Source organism: Punctularia strigosozonata (assembly GCF_000264995.1).
Source record: "Punctularia strigosozonata HHB-11173 SS5 unplaced genomic scaffold PUNSTscaffold_4, whole genome shotgun sequence".
Lineage (NCBI taxonomy): Eukaryota > Fungi > Basidiomycota > Agaricomycetes > Corticiales > Punctulariaceae > Punctularia > Punctularia strigosozonata.
In genome coordinates, this window is record NW_006767436.1 from 885,355 (window position 1) to 900,889 (window position 15,535).

Here is a 15,535-nt window from a genome sequence, read left to right on the forward strand (position 1 = left end):
GAGGAGTTGCGGGTTAGAAGTGGGAGGTTTTTTAAACGAGCGTATAGTGTAAAAACGAGTGCGTTGGTGGGAGAGGGGAGAAAATCCGATTTCCGCTGCCAGGAAAGTAGTAGTAATGTGTGAATAGCTGGGAGGAAGAAAAAAAAAGCTGAATTCGAAGATCTGTAGTGTGATATGTGACAGAAAAACGGGAGGCGCGTATACCGCATACGCAGGAATGTGCGGTTCCATTAAAAGCCAGAAAGAGAGGGAGAACCGGTGAGAAAAGAGCGAGGCGACGAGCGCGACGAGGTCGTTCGTCAGAAGATGGTGCTTTGCCTGCCCTTGCCCGGCGTGGCGAGGGCAGGGTTAAGCGCGGCGGGTTGCATCCCCGGTTGTTGGACGAACTGCTGCGCCATGGGCATACCCCAGCCGCCGACCATCGGCATGCTCGGCGACATAGTCATCTGCATACCCATCGGGTACATGCCCATACCCTGCGCCATCGGGTTCATGGGCATCGCCATCGCCATCCGTGGATCCTGGAACGAGTACGAGCGCGTGCCCGTACCAAACATTCCGACGCCGGGACGTCCCCCTTGCGAAGAGCCCGAGGAGTGGGGCACCGCGTTCACCCTGTCCGAGCTCTGACTGCTCGGTAACCGCGGGTGCGGAGAGAGGTGCGTTGGCGACTGCCCCGGCCGCGGCCTTCGGCTCCCCGACGAGCTGCCGGACGTCGAGTTCCGCCCGGGCGACGATTCGCCAGATCTTCGATCGCTGTCCCGCGAACCCGATCCTCGCGAGCTGTTGCGCGACCGCGGGCCGTAGGACTGCATCATGAATGGAGCGGAGGGAGGGAGGAGGGTTTCGCTAACGGGACTGTTGGTGTACATGGCACCCGGCATGGCCATCATCGGCATGGGAGGCACGGGCGGCACGTTCGTATTCAGCATCATGCTGATCGGCCGGCCGGACGAGGACGTGTTCGAGTGCGCGGACGTCTTGCGGCTCCGGACCCGCCCGCGGTCTGCCGCATCGGCTGCAGCAGCGGAGGAGGAGACCATGGACGAGCGTCGGCTCGCGCTCCCAGGCGCCGTTCGCACGTCGTCTGCGGACGGATAGCCTGTCAAGTACACCGAGTGCCTCGCAGTAGACGGAGGGTTGCGGGCGGGCGAAGGATCTCCCGCGCGCATGGTAGTGACGGCCGGCTCCGAGGCCTGCCTTCGCGGCGGCATGGGCTCGAAAGATCGGCGGTCTGACGCCTGCGACACGGCCCCGGAGCTCGTCCCTCTATCGGGCGCAGGCGGCCTGCGATCAGGAAGGAAGCTCGACGGACCCGGGCCGGCGGCGAGCCCAGTACGGGACATGGATTGCCTCTTTCGGGCGGCAGCCACTTCGTCGGCGTAACGACGCTGTCGGCTGCGCTCTTCCTCGAACTCGCGCTTCTCCTTCTCGAATCGCAGCTTGTCCTCCTCCATCTTCCGTCGCTCCTCCTCCATCTTCCTCCGCTCCTCCTCGAGCGCGCGTCGTTCGCGCTCCTCCTTCAGGAACTTCGCCTTGTCTTCTTTTGCTTTCCGCGCCTTGAGGGCGTAGCCGAGGGGTATCGATTCGGACACATCTTTGGTTTCCGGTGCGAACCGAACGCCTTGCCTGGCGGGTGCGGGCATTGCTGCTTCTGCTGCAGGGTCGGGAGAAAGCGGAGATGTGGAAGAGGAGGGGACAGGCGAGCGTATCGTGGATGACGAGGCGGGGGAAGGCTGGCTCTTCGCGGACAGCGGAGCAGACAGGTGCAGGTTCGCAGTGTGCGCTGGCACTCGAGGAGCCGGAGGCGAATGCTCGATGCGCAAGGGCGACGGGCCAGTCTTGAACGGGCCGGCAGCACGCGACGCGACGGTGGCTGTGATGACGCCATAGGTCAGCGTAAAATGACGATGAGACACACGAAACGAAACGCACCCGGCAGCTGCGAGCTGCTGCTCGACGCGGACGAAGCCGGCTCGTACTCCGGAACAAAGTCGCCCGCAAGGCCCGCCAGGGCCTCCAGGCCCATCGAGAACTCGAGCGACGCAACAGCGTACCCTGGCCTGCCGATCACGCGCTGACCAATGAGATCGCCGTCAGCAGTACCTTTGCTCGGGTCGTCGGCGGCGGTCGTCCACAGCGTGACGCGGTCCTCGAAGCAGGGCCGGTCGGCCCAGCGTTGGAGACCCTGGCTGTACGATCGTATGCGTCGCGTGTTCGAGAAGGAGGCTTCGTCGAGATGGAAGGAGGGACGTTTTCGCGTGCCGTGTTTGGCAGCGAAGGGAGCGATGGAGCGTTCTTCGGCGGCGGAGAGATCGCGCCGTTCGAGCCGGCGGAGTAAGCGTGTTTTGTGTAAGCGGGATTCGAGCGAGTCGGCGCGGACGAGGGTGCTCGATGGGTTGACGGAGCGCGGAAAGAGGGGCATGCCGTGGAGGTGGAGGAGGGGAGGGGGATATATCGGTGGGGTCATCGTGCTGGCCGTGAACGTGCTCAGGTTGCGGGCGGCCGTGCCCAGATTGGCGCGGGCAGCAGCGGCAGCAGACTCCCGCGGGATAGCTATTGTCGGGCGTGTCGGCGTCGGGACGTCCTGCTGGTCGTAGCTGTCTTCCGAATCGGTCGACGAATCGTCGTCGGAATCGCCTTCGCGCGAGGTTTTCCCGGCGGCGCGGAGAGGTGGGGGCTCGCGCAAGGGGGGAGGCTGTCGAGGCCGCCAGTCTTGCGCGCGGGGCGTTGCGTCCAGGGCGGCGGCTCGCTGGGGCTCCGACTCTGCGCTGCCGGATTTCCTGCCCATGAGGGTCGCCCTCCACGCCTTCTTGGCCAGGTTGGGGGTCGGGCTCGGGAGGCGGCTCTGGAGGCCGTCATCCTCGGGCGTCCTGAGCGAATCTTCGTACGACGACGCGGACGACGAGGCCTGGTTGCTGCGCACGAGCGGCGGGGGCAGCAGCGAGGGCTCCGTGGAGATGTTGATGCGCGAGCTGCTGGTGAAGAAGCGTGCGGCGCCGCGCTTGCGGCCGATGGTGGACGCGGTCGCGGCGGCGGACTCGTCGGTGGCCTGGCTGTCGACGGCGTCGGACCTGTCTGAGCGGGTCGAGCCCTTGCGGAAGACGGAGGCGAGGCGGCGCATGGGGAGGACGGGGCGGGGCGGGGCGGGGGAGGACGAGGGAGGGACGGTGGTGGTGGTTGAGCACGGCGTGCTGGGAAGAGCCGGGGACTAATCCTGGCGCATCTGGATCGACGGCACGGAGGGGACGGCAGCAGCCAGCGCCGGGAAACAGGACGGGACGTGGGCCAACAGCTCGGGCGAACGCACCCAAGGGACGCTCACCAAAGCCCGGCACACGTGCCTTACCCGGCCACAGCCAACGTCCGTGGGCACTACATCCATACATACATACATACAGCCGTTCGCATCGCACCATCGCTCATATCATCGTCTATTTGCGCGTTCACCTCGCCCTACCTTCCCACCATCTGACCAGCCTTCTCTCAAACCGCTCGATCACCACCCCCACCGAGTCCCCATCTACCCCTGTCCACTGCCCCGCCCGTCTCAGCACCCTGTCGTAATCCTCCGGCACCGTCCCCAGCCTATCGCTCGCCTTTTGGATGCGGTAGCCCTGCCCGGGACGCAGCGGCACACGCCCTGGCGTCTGCAGCTCGTCATCGTATTCAATCGGTAACGTTGCCGACAGAGGCCTGGGAGTGCGAGCGTGACCGCCGGCGCTTCCTGGCCCACGCGAACGCGCTTCGTCCAACTCTGATGCATGACGTCCCAGGGCGAATCGTTCTGTCAGAACGCTGCTGTCTGTCCAACCACGACGCCAAAGTCAACTGGAGCTTCACACCGCCCGAGACCGAGGGACAGGGAGGAGAGGGGGCCGACATCAGATGACGCACCTTCCTTCCAACTCGAATCGTCAGGGCCCAACAACGTTCTCTCGCAGAAGTCGAGATACCGGTCCACCTCTTCTCCGCTCAAGTCGAGCACCGACATCGGCGTTTTCGCGCTGAACGTCTCGTCCCGGTATGCCCTCTCGTCCGACTTCTCCAGGCCGTCGAGCACTTCAAAATACTCGGCGAGCTTGGGCAACGCGCATGCCGCGTCTTCGCCATCAACAGGTTGCCTGCGTAACCGAGGCGCGAAGGAGTTCCGTGAGCGAAGAGCGGACGTGACGCGGACGCCGCCGCATTAAAAAAAGCACACAACACCAACCTCCGTCTACCGTCTAGACCGTACACCATCTTTAGCACCACTATCACAACCGCAATCAGGGTCACCTCAGGCGGCGCGTTGTCCGAGTGATGCCACCCGGGATCATGTTTGCTCGTCCGCTCGAGCCCGGGCGCGAGCGAGTGATGCAATGTCAGTGGCAGCTCTAGCACCTTCGCCACCCGCTTCGCACACGCATACAACGTTGCTATAGTCCCAAAAGGTTGGTCAGTCCCCGGGCAATGCATGGTCATTTTTACATACGAGAACCGCCTAGAGCCCTCACCGCACGCCACAGAAGGGGTGCTGCGTTTATCTCGGGCGTGTGCACCCCAAATCGTGCGTATATGAGCCGTGCGAACCGGGACGCGAGGGCATGAATATGGGTCGGTTTCGGAGCGTGCTGAGGCACCGCATGTGATTCGTAAGATATATGCGCATGGATGAAAAAAAAAAAGTGAAACAGACGGGTGGATGGATGAAGATGGGTCAGCTCACGTACGTTCGGTGACAGGGCTTGCACAGCGTATCTCGACAGGTGAACCGCCATAGCCTTCGGTATGTGACCGAGCCGAACCACGTCAAGAAACGGGACGCGGTAGCCTTCCACCAGCCTAATGACATCTTTAATTAATATGCACACTCCGCAGCTGAGCGGAGGCAAGCTGCTTACCGCAAGATATCCATATATGTCAACGGGAGGCGTATTGTCCAGCACGCAACGACGAGCACGGCGAGCGTACACGCCGGCCTGTCGTACCTCTTACTCCGGTCGTGCTCCGATTGTGCCGGCTCTGCAATTGAACGGTCTAAACGCGGAGAATCGAAGAGACAGGAAGGGTGCATACCCCGAGCATTGCGTTTGATCGAGCTCGCGTCGCCGTCCTGCTCGTCCTCTTCTTCCTCAGACGTGGTGACATCGGACAGCCCGCGCAGCAGGTCGTCTTCCTCCTCGCTGCTGCTGCTCGACGGATCGCCAGCCTGATCGTCGTTACTACCCTCGTCGGGACGCTCATCGGTGTCCTTCGGTGTGATCGGGTGCTTCTTCTTGTCCTTTGGCTGCTTTGTCCGATCGTTTTGTCCATCGCCGTCTTGATCGAGCGCATACAACAACGGTTCCGGCGGCGGAGGCGACGGGAGCACGGCGACATACAGCGCCCAAAGGTCCCGGCATACCAGCTGTCTGACGGACGTGTTCAGCAGGCGTCTCGGTGATCCACAGAGTCTAGGGTAACTGCGCACCTCGAACTCGGGCGGCAAGCCCCACAATACTGTGAGTGGCTCGATCTGCTTGCGGAGAAGCAGTTGCAGACACTGGAAGTAATGAAACTTCGCGCGGTCGCCGTGATAGACTACCGTGACAAAAGTACCATGAGTATATGCGCGTCCCTCGGACGACAAAGAGCCGCGCAACTCACCCTTCGGATCCGCCGCGCTCTGCTTCTCCTTCTTCTTCCGCCCGGACTTGAGCGTCCTTTTCTGCATCATATGCGGCCCAAACACATCCTTCTCCGAGTTCTCGTTCCGATAGTTCTGACAAAGTAGGAAAACGTGCAAGATAACGGGCTTAGCATACCGCCGATCTCTTAGTTCGCGAAGCTAACTTGGAGAACATGGCCTTCGCTGCAGGTGATCAGACCGCTCGCAGGTTCTTTGTGCCATTGCTTCGACTGGCATACAGGACAGCGTTTACGCGGCATGCTTGAATGCGAGCTGTTTGGGGATGTCCAGCGTCAGCCAGCAACACTGTCGCCGTTGCCGAAAGGATTGGCACGAAAGCCAAGGAGGCAAAGAAGGAAAATGCCGACGGTCCGGCGGGAAGCGCTCGATATAATCTCGTGACCGATCGTTGCATTCCACGCGATATATAGGACGACGATAAACGTCAGGAGCTCATATGCACTACGCTTAATATACAGCCAGATCCATTCTTATTACCTCCCAAGTCGATCCTTCGTCTAATCGCTGAGAAGAGTGGTCTCGATGATGATGCCGGTGACGCGGTAAGGGTCTGTGCAGGAGATCGGTCAGTTTGATCAGAACAGCTGAGACAAAGGGGCATGCACGCACCGATGTTGGAAGCGGGACGACGGTCTTCCATGTAGCCGAATCCCTGGGCGGCGACGGCACGGGGGATACGGATAGACGCGCCACGGTTGGCGACACCCGAGCTGAACGAGCCGATGTGGCCGGTCTCATGACGGCCGGTGAGACGGAGGTCGTTGTCCTCGCCGTAGACGGCGATGTGCTCATTGTGCTTCTTCGAGAGCTTCTCGATTGCGGCTTCGATATGCTTCATGCCGCCCGGCTCACGCATCTCCTTCGTGGAGTAGTTGGTGTGGCAGCCGGCGCCGTTCCAGTCGCCCTGGAGCGGCTTGGGGTGGAATGAGACCTTGACGCCCCACTGCTCTGCGATGCGGATGAGGAGGTAGCGCGACATCCAGAGGTGGTCGCCCATAGAGATGCCCTCGCACGGGCCGACCTGGTACTCCCACTGAGAGGGCATGACCTCGGCGTTGATACCGGAGATGTTGATACCTGCGTATAGGCAGGCACGGTAGTGCGCCTCGATGAGGTCGCGGGCAAAGACCTTGCCAGCGCCTGCATTACGTCCCATCAGCAAATATACACGCATCGCTGTCGAGTTAACTCACCGGCACCGCAGTAATACGGTCCCTGGGGTCCGGGGAAACCACCCTTGGGCCATCCGTAGGGCGCGCCATCGACGTCAAACAGGGTGTACTCCTGCTCAATACCGAACCACGGAACGTGGTCCTTGGCAAGGTCCATCACCTTCTTCGCGTGATGCCTGTAGTTGGTCTTGTTCGGCGTGCCGTCGTTGTTGTAGCACTCCGCCATGACGAGAATGTTGTCGCCGCCGCGGAAGGGATCCTTGAAGATCGCCGCCGGGCGAAGGTAGACGTCCGAATCATGGCCGGGAGCCTGGTTGGTGGACGAGCCATCGAAGTCCCAGATGCGCAGGGATCCGATATCGGTCACCTTCTTGGCGACAGTCTGCGTTTATGACTCATATCAGCGGAACTGCTCATCGTCGCTCGACGTGGCGTGCTCCGGGCTAGCGCCCGCTCATCTGCGCGAGCGCTGGCCCATCGGACACTGAAATCGCACTAACCGTAGTCTTGGAACGGAGTCCGCCATCACCGTCAACCCAGACATCTATACGGTCGTCAGATCGCGACATTCAGGAGCGCGCGGAGCAAGGAACGACTTGCATTCAGCCTGGATCTTGTCGCCCTGGGGAAGAGCGAGGAACGGGGCAAGAAGCTCAGGCTTGTAAGCGTAGGCCATGACGGCGGTAGTAGAGGATGAACGGAATGGAAAAGAGTTGGGGCACGGTGTCGGAGAGGTTTGATTATCTTATAGCGCCGGGAACGCCCCAGGCACAGCACTAGCATGCGATGAACCGCGCCTTATCAGGCCCCAGACTCGACCGAGCAGTCATACTCCCTTCCTCCGTCCGCCGTGTCGACAACCCTGGCGCGTGTACCAAGGACGCGGGTATCATGTTCTAGCTACGCCATAGAACGCGTTGCGAGCAATGTGACTACTCCCCACACCCAGAGCTGAAGCGGATGACTCTCGGCCGATACCTGCCTTCTGGCATAAATCGAGCGCTGTCGGCAGCTAATGCTTGGCCAATCAGTGCCGCCTGAACTGTAATCCTGCGCCCTTTCCACCAAATTATCGAGCCCTGATCGACACGGACTGCGATATGATAAGTATGCTCAGGTGCATGAACGACTCGGTTTTGAGTCTTGCAACCTCAGCACTAGCGGGGCTTCGGATCTTGGTTGGATTGTCAGGTTATATTTCGGATCTGCTTGCAACGTTGTGGCTGCGGCTCGCACGGATGACAGATTTATCCTCAGCACTTCTGTGCCCCAGAACGAGATCCGAGCAAAGACGTCGCACCATTCTATTCCGCGATATGCAGGGTATAGTCTAGAACAGAGGTATCTCCACCGAAATTCCTGTTCATCGTTTCCGAACAGTCTTCCTCCTCTTGCCTCCGGCCTTCGAGGTCGCCAAACGACCACCTTTGATGTTCATGGAGAGACTACTCTCAGGCCTCTCGCTGTCGTAGCTTGGCGTTACGCTGCCGCTTCCCGGAACATCCGAATCTACGTCATCCGTTTCGGAATCGTCCTGCTTTTCTGCCATTCCCGCTGATGCAACATCGTGGGCAGTACCGCTTTTACCCGTGGCCTTTGCGAACAATGCTGTCAATAGAGCGACGAACCACGTTCTCCGAATGGATGGCGGTGTCGCAGCGGATGTATCCACAGGGATGAGGTCCCCGTCCGGCTGGTACTGTGGAGAGTTGACATTGACCAGTTTACTCATAAAGCGCAGACGGTCGCTCACAATGAAGACGTCGCCGTTTGGCTGAACCACCATGTCGAGAACCTTCCCGCCCACGACGTTGCCGTTTTCGTCCAGACGAGGTTGGCCACCGAGGTTGACCTTCACTTTCCTGCTGGAGTCAGGCGGTGCCAACCGGGTGCCCCATGCTTGTTGACGCGCTTCTTTGAGGGTACGTTCGACGATGGCGAGGTCTCGCTTGTAGTTCATGCGTTGCACAAGGTAGTGCAGAGCGGACGTGAGCAGTGTCAAGAACACCAGCACGGTCTATTGCAATGCGGGTTGGGGAGTTAGCCCGAGCTTGTAAAAGACGGCGACGGGACGTACAAATAAGCCCGGGCGGAAGCGTGAATAGTAATAACCGGTTCCTCGCCATTTCGGCACGCCGTTCTTGTAAAAGAAGTTGTACCTTGGGCATCCGGCGTGTCAGTGCCATTGACCATGCTCATCGGTGCAGAGTTCAGACCTTTCACGCGTCTCTGCATTCCTCAGCAACGCGGCAACGACGCCCAACCGCGCGAATCGCTCCTGAGCACCCTTGACGCCGGGGTTCTTGTCTGGGCTGAAAAACGCGCTGTGATTAACGAGGACATGTCATAAGCGTGCGGTAAGATACACACTGTAGCTGCATGCTCTTCTTGCGGTACGCCTTGCCAATTTCAGCGGTGGACGCCGTCGAGGGCACGCCCAACCAGGAGTAGAACGTCGTGCCCTTGCCCTCGGAGGCCTCCACGGCGCTCACAAGATCAAATATCTCATGGTCCTCCTAAAAGCAAGTTGACAAAGCTAGGACCGGCAGTTATATGGTTGACGAGTGGTGCATGCCGACCTTGGTCCACCTAAGGTGCGGTTTGAGAGAGAGAACGAAGGAACGCGCAAGGGGGAACACTCACGCATATACACTGGTAGCAAATATTGCTACCAGAGCAACCCAAAGCAGAAGCCGCATAACGCACACCCGTTGGCGCAAAAACCAAATGAGGTGCCAGCTGGTGAAGACGGAGACGGAAGAACCTGCAGAACCGGGAGGCTGTGCTTCCCCACATCGGTTGACCTGGATGTCCGAGTCCGTATGCGTTACATGCAAGAAAATCCCTCCACATATATGGATCAGGATATTCCGAGACAACGGTGCATCGGACAAGAGTGCACTTATGTTCTTCAAAAAACTGTGCGCTATGTAACCCAGATTTGTCGCTGATCGCATCTGACACGAGCACATCCTGGTCGTGTTTTGACGCCCTCGACCTCTTGTCATACGACCTGGCGGGTCGTTCAGCTATAATACTCATCATACTGAGGACACACTCTTCAGTATATCGATTGCTGATCTTGACAAACTGGGTATACAAGATGGCAGTGATCGTAAACTATTACTGGACATCCTCTGCAAAGCGCAAAACGAGCATCACGGCGCCGAAGCGGTTGTTTCATTCAAGAGGGCGGCTGAAAGCTGCTTTTCTGCCGAAGGCTCACTGGCGAGTGTGTTGCTTGTATGTAGATACTATCCTGGCATTTAATCATTCTTGCAGTCGCCAGCGGCTAAGAAAACAAAGTCTGAAGAGGACAAGGCAGTCACAGTAACCCCTTTCCAGGATTCCACCGGCGACTATGATTTCAATGAGGTGCTTGACGAGGAAATCTTGAAGTTTAAGTCTGTTGGCGGAGTGTATCCCTCTGCTCTCAGAATCGCATGGGCTACGGTTGTTGCCGAACGTCTTGGTTTTCAACGCCAGGAAGCCCTCAGTATAGGTATGATCGGTCTTCTAGGCCTCTTAACCGCTTCATCGGAGTTGCATAGCATGGGCGGCTATACGAGGTAACCATGCTGCATCAAGTGATCATATCCACTTCATGGGTGGGATAATGTAGGACTTCGAGCTTTCTTCACCCTGCGGTGCTCATTTGTCCTTGGCTAGTCCAATCTGTCGAACACCAGTGCGGCGAGCGCTATGTGCTGGCGGCCCCGTATCACCAAGAAAGGCGCACTCATTCATCCAACGCTCGTTCGGTGCGATGACACCGTACATCATGGGCGCTCTGCGACTTCTGGCAGACGCCTACGCACATGAGCCGACGGAACTTAACACGATAGGGCATCCACTATACTTGGAGTTCAGGCCTGAAGATCGTCCAGGCACGCTGTTCCTTGACACGATCCTGTCATTGAGAAAGAGGGCCTATACGAAGCGGGTCGGTACGTCGACTAGCTATACACAGGGCGGCGGTATGAGTAACAGACCACCACATAGCGGCTGATGTCGGAAGCATGCGAAGCTTCATTTGACGAGGAGGATCCGTGTCGGATAGTATGTACATAGCACATCGCCGAGGTCTTGTAAAGAAACACACATTCCATGTATTCGGACTCGGATGTCTATCCAAGCCTCGCAACGGATTCTATGCAGGCACAACACAGCCAGATTGACACCCTCTTGCGAGTGGGACGTGTTTGTCGAGAATTTTGCCGTGAGCAATCAATGCATCGTCTCCAGCAAAAATTGCAAACTGCATCGAGGGGAAGGCAAAGGCTGCAAGCTACACGCAAGTATAACATGGGAGTGCAATCTTGCGTTGGCCGGCATACCAAAACGCATCATTCCACCTGTAGACGGCCTGCAGAGCAGACCGTCAACAGTTGCGGAGCCTCGAAGAACCAGAGGTACCGGAGTCCGCAATGAGAGTGCGGTTCAAACGCGCACGCTGCGTGCCCGCGGTAGGTCGCAGTTTTCTCACGCTGACGCATGACTTCCTGGGTAACGTCCCGTTAGCTTGATCATAGTTGTCCAAGTCACCGTTTACATTGTACGACTGCTCGTCATGCCCAGCACAACCCACAAAATTCCTATACAGTCATGGCTTACGATCTTCACCGGCAACGGCGTCGCGCCCAGAACTGCTATGATGTTCGCTCGTCAGATGTGCGCCATATAAGACTGGATCTTCCCCGGGTTCAAGGCTTATATACTTACACTCTGCCGACATACGTCGACGTTGCGCGAACTCAGGTACAAAACGCACAACACACCTGAGAAACTCTCGCTTCTGTCCGAACCTGAGCTTGAGGACCTTGGAATCACGGACAAGCAGGAACGGAAGCAACTGTTGGCTGCACTTCACAAGGCGGGATATAAGCAAACACGAGGGGCGAAGCGATCGTTCAAAAAAGCTGACCAGGCTCAGGCTGAAGGTTCGAAGTCTGCAGGGGTTTCGGTTAGTGGACCATAGTGATTCGATGGTTTCAACACTGATGACAACGTTGCAGCCTTCGCCGAGCAAGAAGCGGAAAGTAGAGCCTGACGTGAATGAGTTGCTACCAAAGGGACCTGTCGACGAGGGCGCCGATTACGGCAGCTTCGAATTCAATGAGGTGCTCGATGAGGAGGTCTTGAGGTCCAAGTCTGCGGTCGTTAACCGAGCTCCCCTCATGACCGCCTGGGCAACTGTTGTTGCCGAAGCCCTAGGATTTCAACGGGAGGAAGCTCTGAGCATCGGTAAACCGCTTCAATTCAATATGTGATCATGCCTTTGTGCTGATGAAATCTTGCAGCAAGCGTATACACAGAGATGAATGCTATTTCCAAGGGTGTCAGTATCGGCGTATTCAGGCAAGGCAAAGCAGTCGGGATCGAGGCCAGTGAGGGTGGTTCGCAGCCTTTTGTCGACTTGATGGGAAGGAAGATGTCAGTCATTCGTCCCTTCATCATTCTGGTGTCTAATGACAGCGGTTCTAGCCCACTGTATCGAACGCATGATTCTGAAGACGCCTCTTGGCGCGCCTTGAATGCGGGGGTTCCCGCTTCGCCATCCAGCGCCTACTCATATATCCAGCGATCGTTTCGTCAGACCTTGCCATACGTTATGGGGGCTCTCAGACTCCTGGCGAACAACTACAGCGATCGATCAGCGGAACTAAACAAGGCCGGATTTGCGCTGTACGCCGAGTTCAGACCGGAGAATGTGGGCTGGGGCGAGCGCGGGAAGGTATCATGCGAGACGATCCTGTCGCTGAGGAAGGAGTCTGAAGCAACGAAAGCGCACGACGTCGACGAGAAATTGAAACATGCGGACGCCGGGAACGATGCAGGTCATCACGAACCCCCAGGTTCGAAGGATACCCAGGATTCGAAGGACTTAACGTCTGACGAATACGAGGCGGCGTTCGACGAGGACACGAGTTGGATGCTGGCTGTAGGTGACTAACGGTGCGACGAACGGTCATCTTGGTAATGAACGATCTCGTACGAAGGGTATATACATATACAGTAATATAGTGATCACTTCGGAGGGTGCAGCGGGTGACGGAGTTCATGGCGGAGTTGACACGCTGTTCGAAGTCCGCTGCCCTATATCACGCGTCTATAGTCGCGTCTCGACGCGTGTGCTTTCACGTCCCTCTCGATCCATGACCGATTCTCCGCAGTTGAAGAAGCGCAAAATGTCTAACGACCACTCTGATCTTGCCCCGACGTCCAATCTCCTCATCAAGCGTCTCTCGGAGAAGGCCAGGCTCCCCACGCGCGGTTCTGCGCTCGCAGCAGGATACGACATGTACAGGTGAGACAGAGGATACTCTGCTCTATCAGCGACTTTGCTGACCCATCTCAAGTGCCGAGGACAAGGTGATACCTGCGCGAGGAAAGGCTCTTGTTGACACCCAACTTTCCATTGCCGTGCCGGCTGGCACGTATGGCCGCGTTGCACCGCGCAGTGGCTTGGGTGCGTTGATATTCGCGACGTTGTTGCAAGGTCCCGAAGTAACAATGTCCGTAGCATCAAAGCACATGATAGATACCGGTGCCGGCGTCATCGATGCGGACTACCGAGGAACTGTCTTCGTTCTGCTTTTCAACCTGTCTGACAAAGACTTCGAAGGTATGCAACTCCCTACAATGTTCTTCTTGCGTAGATGCCCTCACGCTTCGTTGTGTCCAGTCAAAGAGGGAGATCGTATTGCTCAACTCATCCTCGAGAGGATCGTGACGCCGGACGTATTAGAGGTCGAGAACTTAGATGAAACGATTCGTGGGGCAGGCGGCTTCGGGTCAACGGGCGGGCACGGTTCGCTTTGAGTGGTAACTGAGGGGAACTTCGCGGTGTGCCACAAACAAGTCCGAGTCGACTGGATCACGCATGTCCTGCCTATGCTAATATATATAATTCTGGCATTCATACCCCGCGCTCCGTCATGACTCTAGGAGACTTGACGTTAGATCCGACCACTGCTCGCCACAAAATCACGAGAGCTCGTTGCACCTCCCGCCTTCGCACTCCTGTTGCCCGCCATAAGCCTTTGACAACCATAAGGAGGCACATCAAAAAGCTGATATCCAAGAAGAGCCGACGTATGACGAAGAAAGCCGGAGAGCGGTTTTCAGGTTGCTGATTTAGAAGAAATTCCCGCAATCGTTCGATGCATTGCGCTAGAGGCCGAAGGACATGCGTCCACATCCCAAGATCACTGTACCATTCCCCTTCGCCCGAGCCTTCGCCTGGTGTTTTCGGCGAGGACGGAGTTCGACTGGCAGCCAGCGACGAACGCGATCGTTGAGCAACTCCGGAGGTGAGTTCCATGAGCTCGATCCGTTCCGTGAGCGCTGCAAGATGTGCTTGCATGTTCTCGATTGCACGCTCCAAAGGCATGCGCTGAGGCACTTGCGGGACATATGGCCTCGGTGATGCCTGTGCAGGCCTGTATAAGTTTGGCTGGTATGACACAGCCTGAGGGCCGCTGAACGTGGTTGGGGCCGGGTAACCGGAGACAGTAGGAGATGAAGGTCCGGGGAATGCAGACGGAGTTTCGAAGCCAGGATGCGGTTGCACGGCAGGTGGTGGGGGTGACATCGCCATTGACCCAGCTAGAGGAGTACGGTAGCGGTGCGAGGAAAGGGACGACTGTGGTCGCTGGAAATTAGAGTAACGGATATCATGCGATGGCGGTTGGAGGGGGGCAGGTATTTCGTCGTCAGTCTCTTCCTCGGACGTCGTCTCTTCGAGTGGATGTTCTCCCGATGAGTTCCCAAGTGTACGAAGTCCTTGAAGTGCTTGCGGGTTCGCAAGCGAAACTGGTCGAGAGGATGAGGGTTCATCGTCCGAAACAGTAGAACCCGATGATTCGGAGCCAGGAGAGCGCGACAAGGAACCTATATGGCCATAAGGTTGACGCGAGTGAGAAAGGTAGAATCAAACACACCGCTTAAAACCAAGTTGGACGGGTCTCCACCAAAGGCTTCGAGTTCACGAACAATATCCTTTGCTACGGTCTTATCGGAATACCTCCTGAGGACCTGCGGATGCAAACTACTGATTAAAACGCGTACATATCATACGAGTATGTCATGTACCTTCAACAGCGCGTCCACATAGAGCCACTTTGCCTCGTACGTGTCCAAATCTTTGTGCTTCGCCCATGCATCCCTTGACCTCCATTAACACGTGATTTTGGAGGCTGGAGGGCAGTTGTACGCACCATTTGGCTCGTCCAAGCATATCCCACATAGCAGGTCGGGGGCCCTTGACGTTACCAACGGTCGCTTGAAGTGCCGCAAATGGGTACATTGACGGTACGGTGATTCACAAATAGTGGCATACCCTGCTTGTATAAACTAAGGGCGGGAGGATTAGAGACTGAGCAGGGCGACATAATCCAGGGACATACCTGTACATCGTAAGTTTCTCCTCGTATCCGGTCTGTATAGGCCCTGTCTTCGGTAGACCTTGTACTATCTCCACCGCGCGGTCAAATTGCGCATCAATGAGTTCTCGTGAATCCATGGCTTCAGGAGACGTCGGAGCAGCAGTATACTGTGAGTTATCTAATAGCAAGTTTCGTTCGACCGGAGACAGCTCAAAACCACCCAAGCTGGCAGAAAGCAACAAGTGAGCTATGCGGGACGAGGTGGGTGTGATGGGATGAGCTTGGCGGAAGCAGGTGAATACCAG

General features: G+C 57.4%; 7 protein-coding genes across 7 annotated transcripts; 2 read left to right on the forward strand and 5 right to left on the reverse strand.

Annotated features, from left to right (window-relative positions):
* Window positions 1–299: 299 nt before the first annotated feature.
* PUNSTDRAFT_112311 (uncharacterized protein) lies at window positions 300–3,124 on the reverse strand (the record flags this gene model as incomplete). The annotated part of the gene is made up of 2 exons (XM_007381909.1): window positions 300–1,876; window positions 1,936–3,124. The coding sequence occupies 2 exons, from the start codon at window positions 3,122–3,124 to the stop codon at window positions 300–302; spliced, it is 2,766 nt and encodes a 921-aa protein (XP_007381971.1).
* Window positions 3,125–3,446: 322 nt separating this feature from the next.
* PUNSTDRAFT_112312 (uncharacterized protein) lies at window positions 3,447–5,910 on the reverse strand (the record flags this gene model as incomplete). The annotated part of the gene is made up of 9 exons (XM_007381910.1): window positions 3,447–3,727; window positions 3,898–4,124; window positions 4,214–4,418; window positions 4,475–4,613; window positions 4,713–4,824; window positions 4,884–5,389; window positions 5,453–5,562; window positions 5,629–5,743; window positions 5,815–5,910. The coding sequence occupies 9 exons, from the start codon at window positions 5,908–5,910 to the stop codon at window positions 3,447–3,449; spliced, it is 1,791 nt and encodes a 596-aa protein (XP_007381972.1).
* Window positions 5,911–6,034: 124 nt separating this feature from the next.
* PUNSTDRAFT_119432 (glutamine synthetase) lies at window positions 6,035–7,598 on the reverse strand. Its single transcript, XM_007381911.1, has 5 exons — window positions 7,444–7,598; window positions 7,344–7,387; window positions 6,865–7,225; window positions 6,281–6,811; window positions 6,035–6,221 (listed from the first exon to the last, which is right to left on the reverse strand). Exons 1-5 carry the CDS (start codon window positions 7,517–7,519, stop codon window positions 6,169–6,171), a joined length of 1,065 nt encoding a protein of 354 aa, XP_007381973.1. The 5' UTR covers window positions 7,520–7,598; the 3' UTR covers window positions 6,035–6,168.
* A 537-nt stretch (window positions 7,599–8,135) lies between these two features.
* PUNSTDRAFT_142477 (DnaJ-domain-containing protein) lies at window positions 8,136–9,542 on the reverse strand (the record flags this gene model as incomplete). Its single annotated transcript, XM_007381912.1, has 7 exons — window positions 8,136–8,542; window positions 8,597–8,860; window positions 8,921–9,002; window positions 9,060–9,155; window positions 9,214–9,359; window positions 9,423–9,432; window positions 9,487–9,542. The coding sequence occupies 7 exons, from the start codon at window positions 9,540–9,542 to the stop codon at window positions 8,207–8,209; spliced, it is 990 nt and encodes a 329-aa protein (XP_007381974.1). The 3' UTR covers window positions 8,136–8,206.
* A 1,871-nt stretch (window positions 9,543–11,413) lies between these two features.
* PUNSTDRAFT_100008 (uncharacterized protein) lies at window positions 11,414–12,878 on the forward strand (the record flags this gene model as incomplete). Its single annotated transcript, XM_007381913.1, has 5 exons — window positions 11,414–11,514; window positions 11,602–11,820; window positions 11,870–12,087; window positions 12,144–12,276; window positions 12,328–12,878. The coding sequence occupies 5 exons, from the start codon at window positions 11,414–11,416 to the stop codon at window positions 12,794–12,796; spliced, it is 1,140 nt and encodes a 379-aa protein (XP_007381975.1). The 3' UTR covers window positions 12,797–12,878.
* A 153-nt stretch (window positions 12,879–13,031) lies between these two features.
* On the forward strand, window positions 13,032–13,653 carry PUNSTDRAFT_39703 (dUTP diphosphatase; the record flags this gene model as incomplete). Its single annotated transcript, XM_007381914.1, has 4 exons — window positions 13,032–13,150; window positions 13,203–13,312; window positions 13,367–13,468; window positions 13,529–13,653. Coding segments are annotated over 4 exons (456 nt in total), but the record flags the coding sequence as incomplete, so codon positions are not given.
* Window positions 13,654–13,762: 109 nt separating this feature from the next.
* PUNSTDRAFT_132559 (ACBP-domain-containing protein) lies at window positions 13,763–15,367 on the reverse strand (the record flags this gene model as incomplete). The annotated part of the gene is made up of 6 exons (XM_007381915.1): window positions 13,763–14,736; window positions 14,787–14,880; window positions 14,938–15,010; window positions 15,063–15,126; window positions 15,185–15,198; window positions 15,252–15,367. 6 exons carry the CDS (start codon window positions 15,365–15,367, stop codon window positions 13,763–13,765), a joined length of 1,335 nt encoding a protein of 444 aa, XP_007381977.1.
* Window positions 15,368–15,535: the final 168 nt, after the last annotated feature.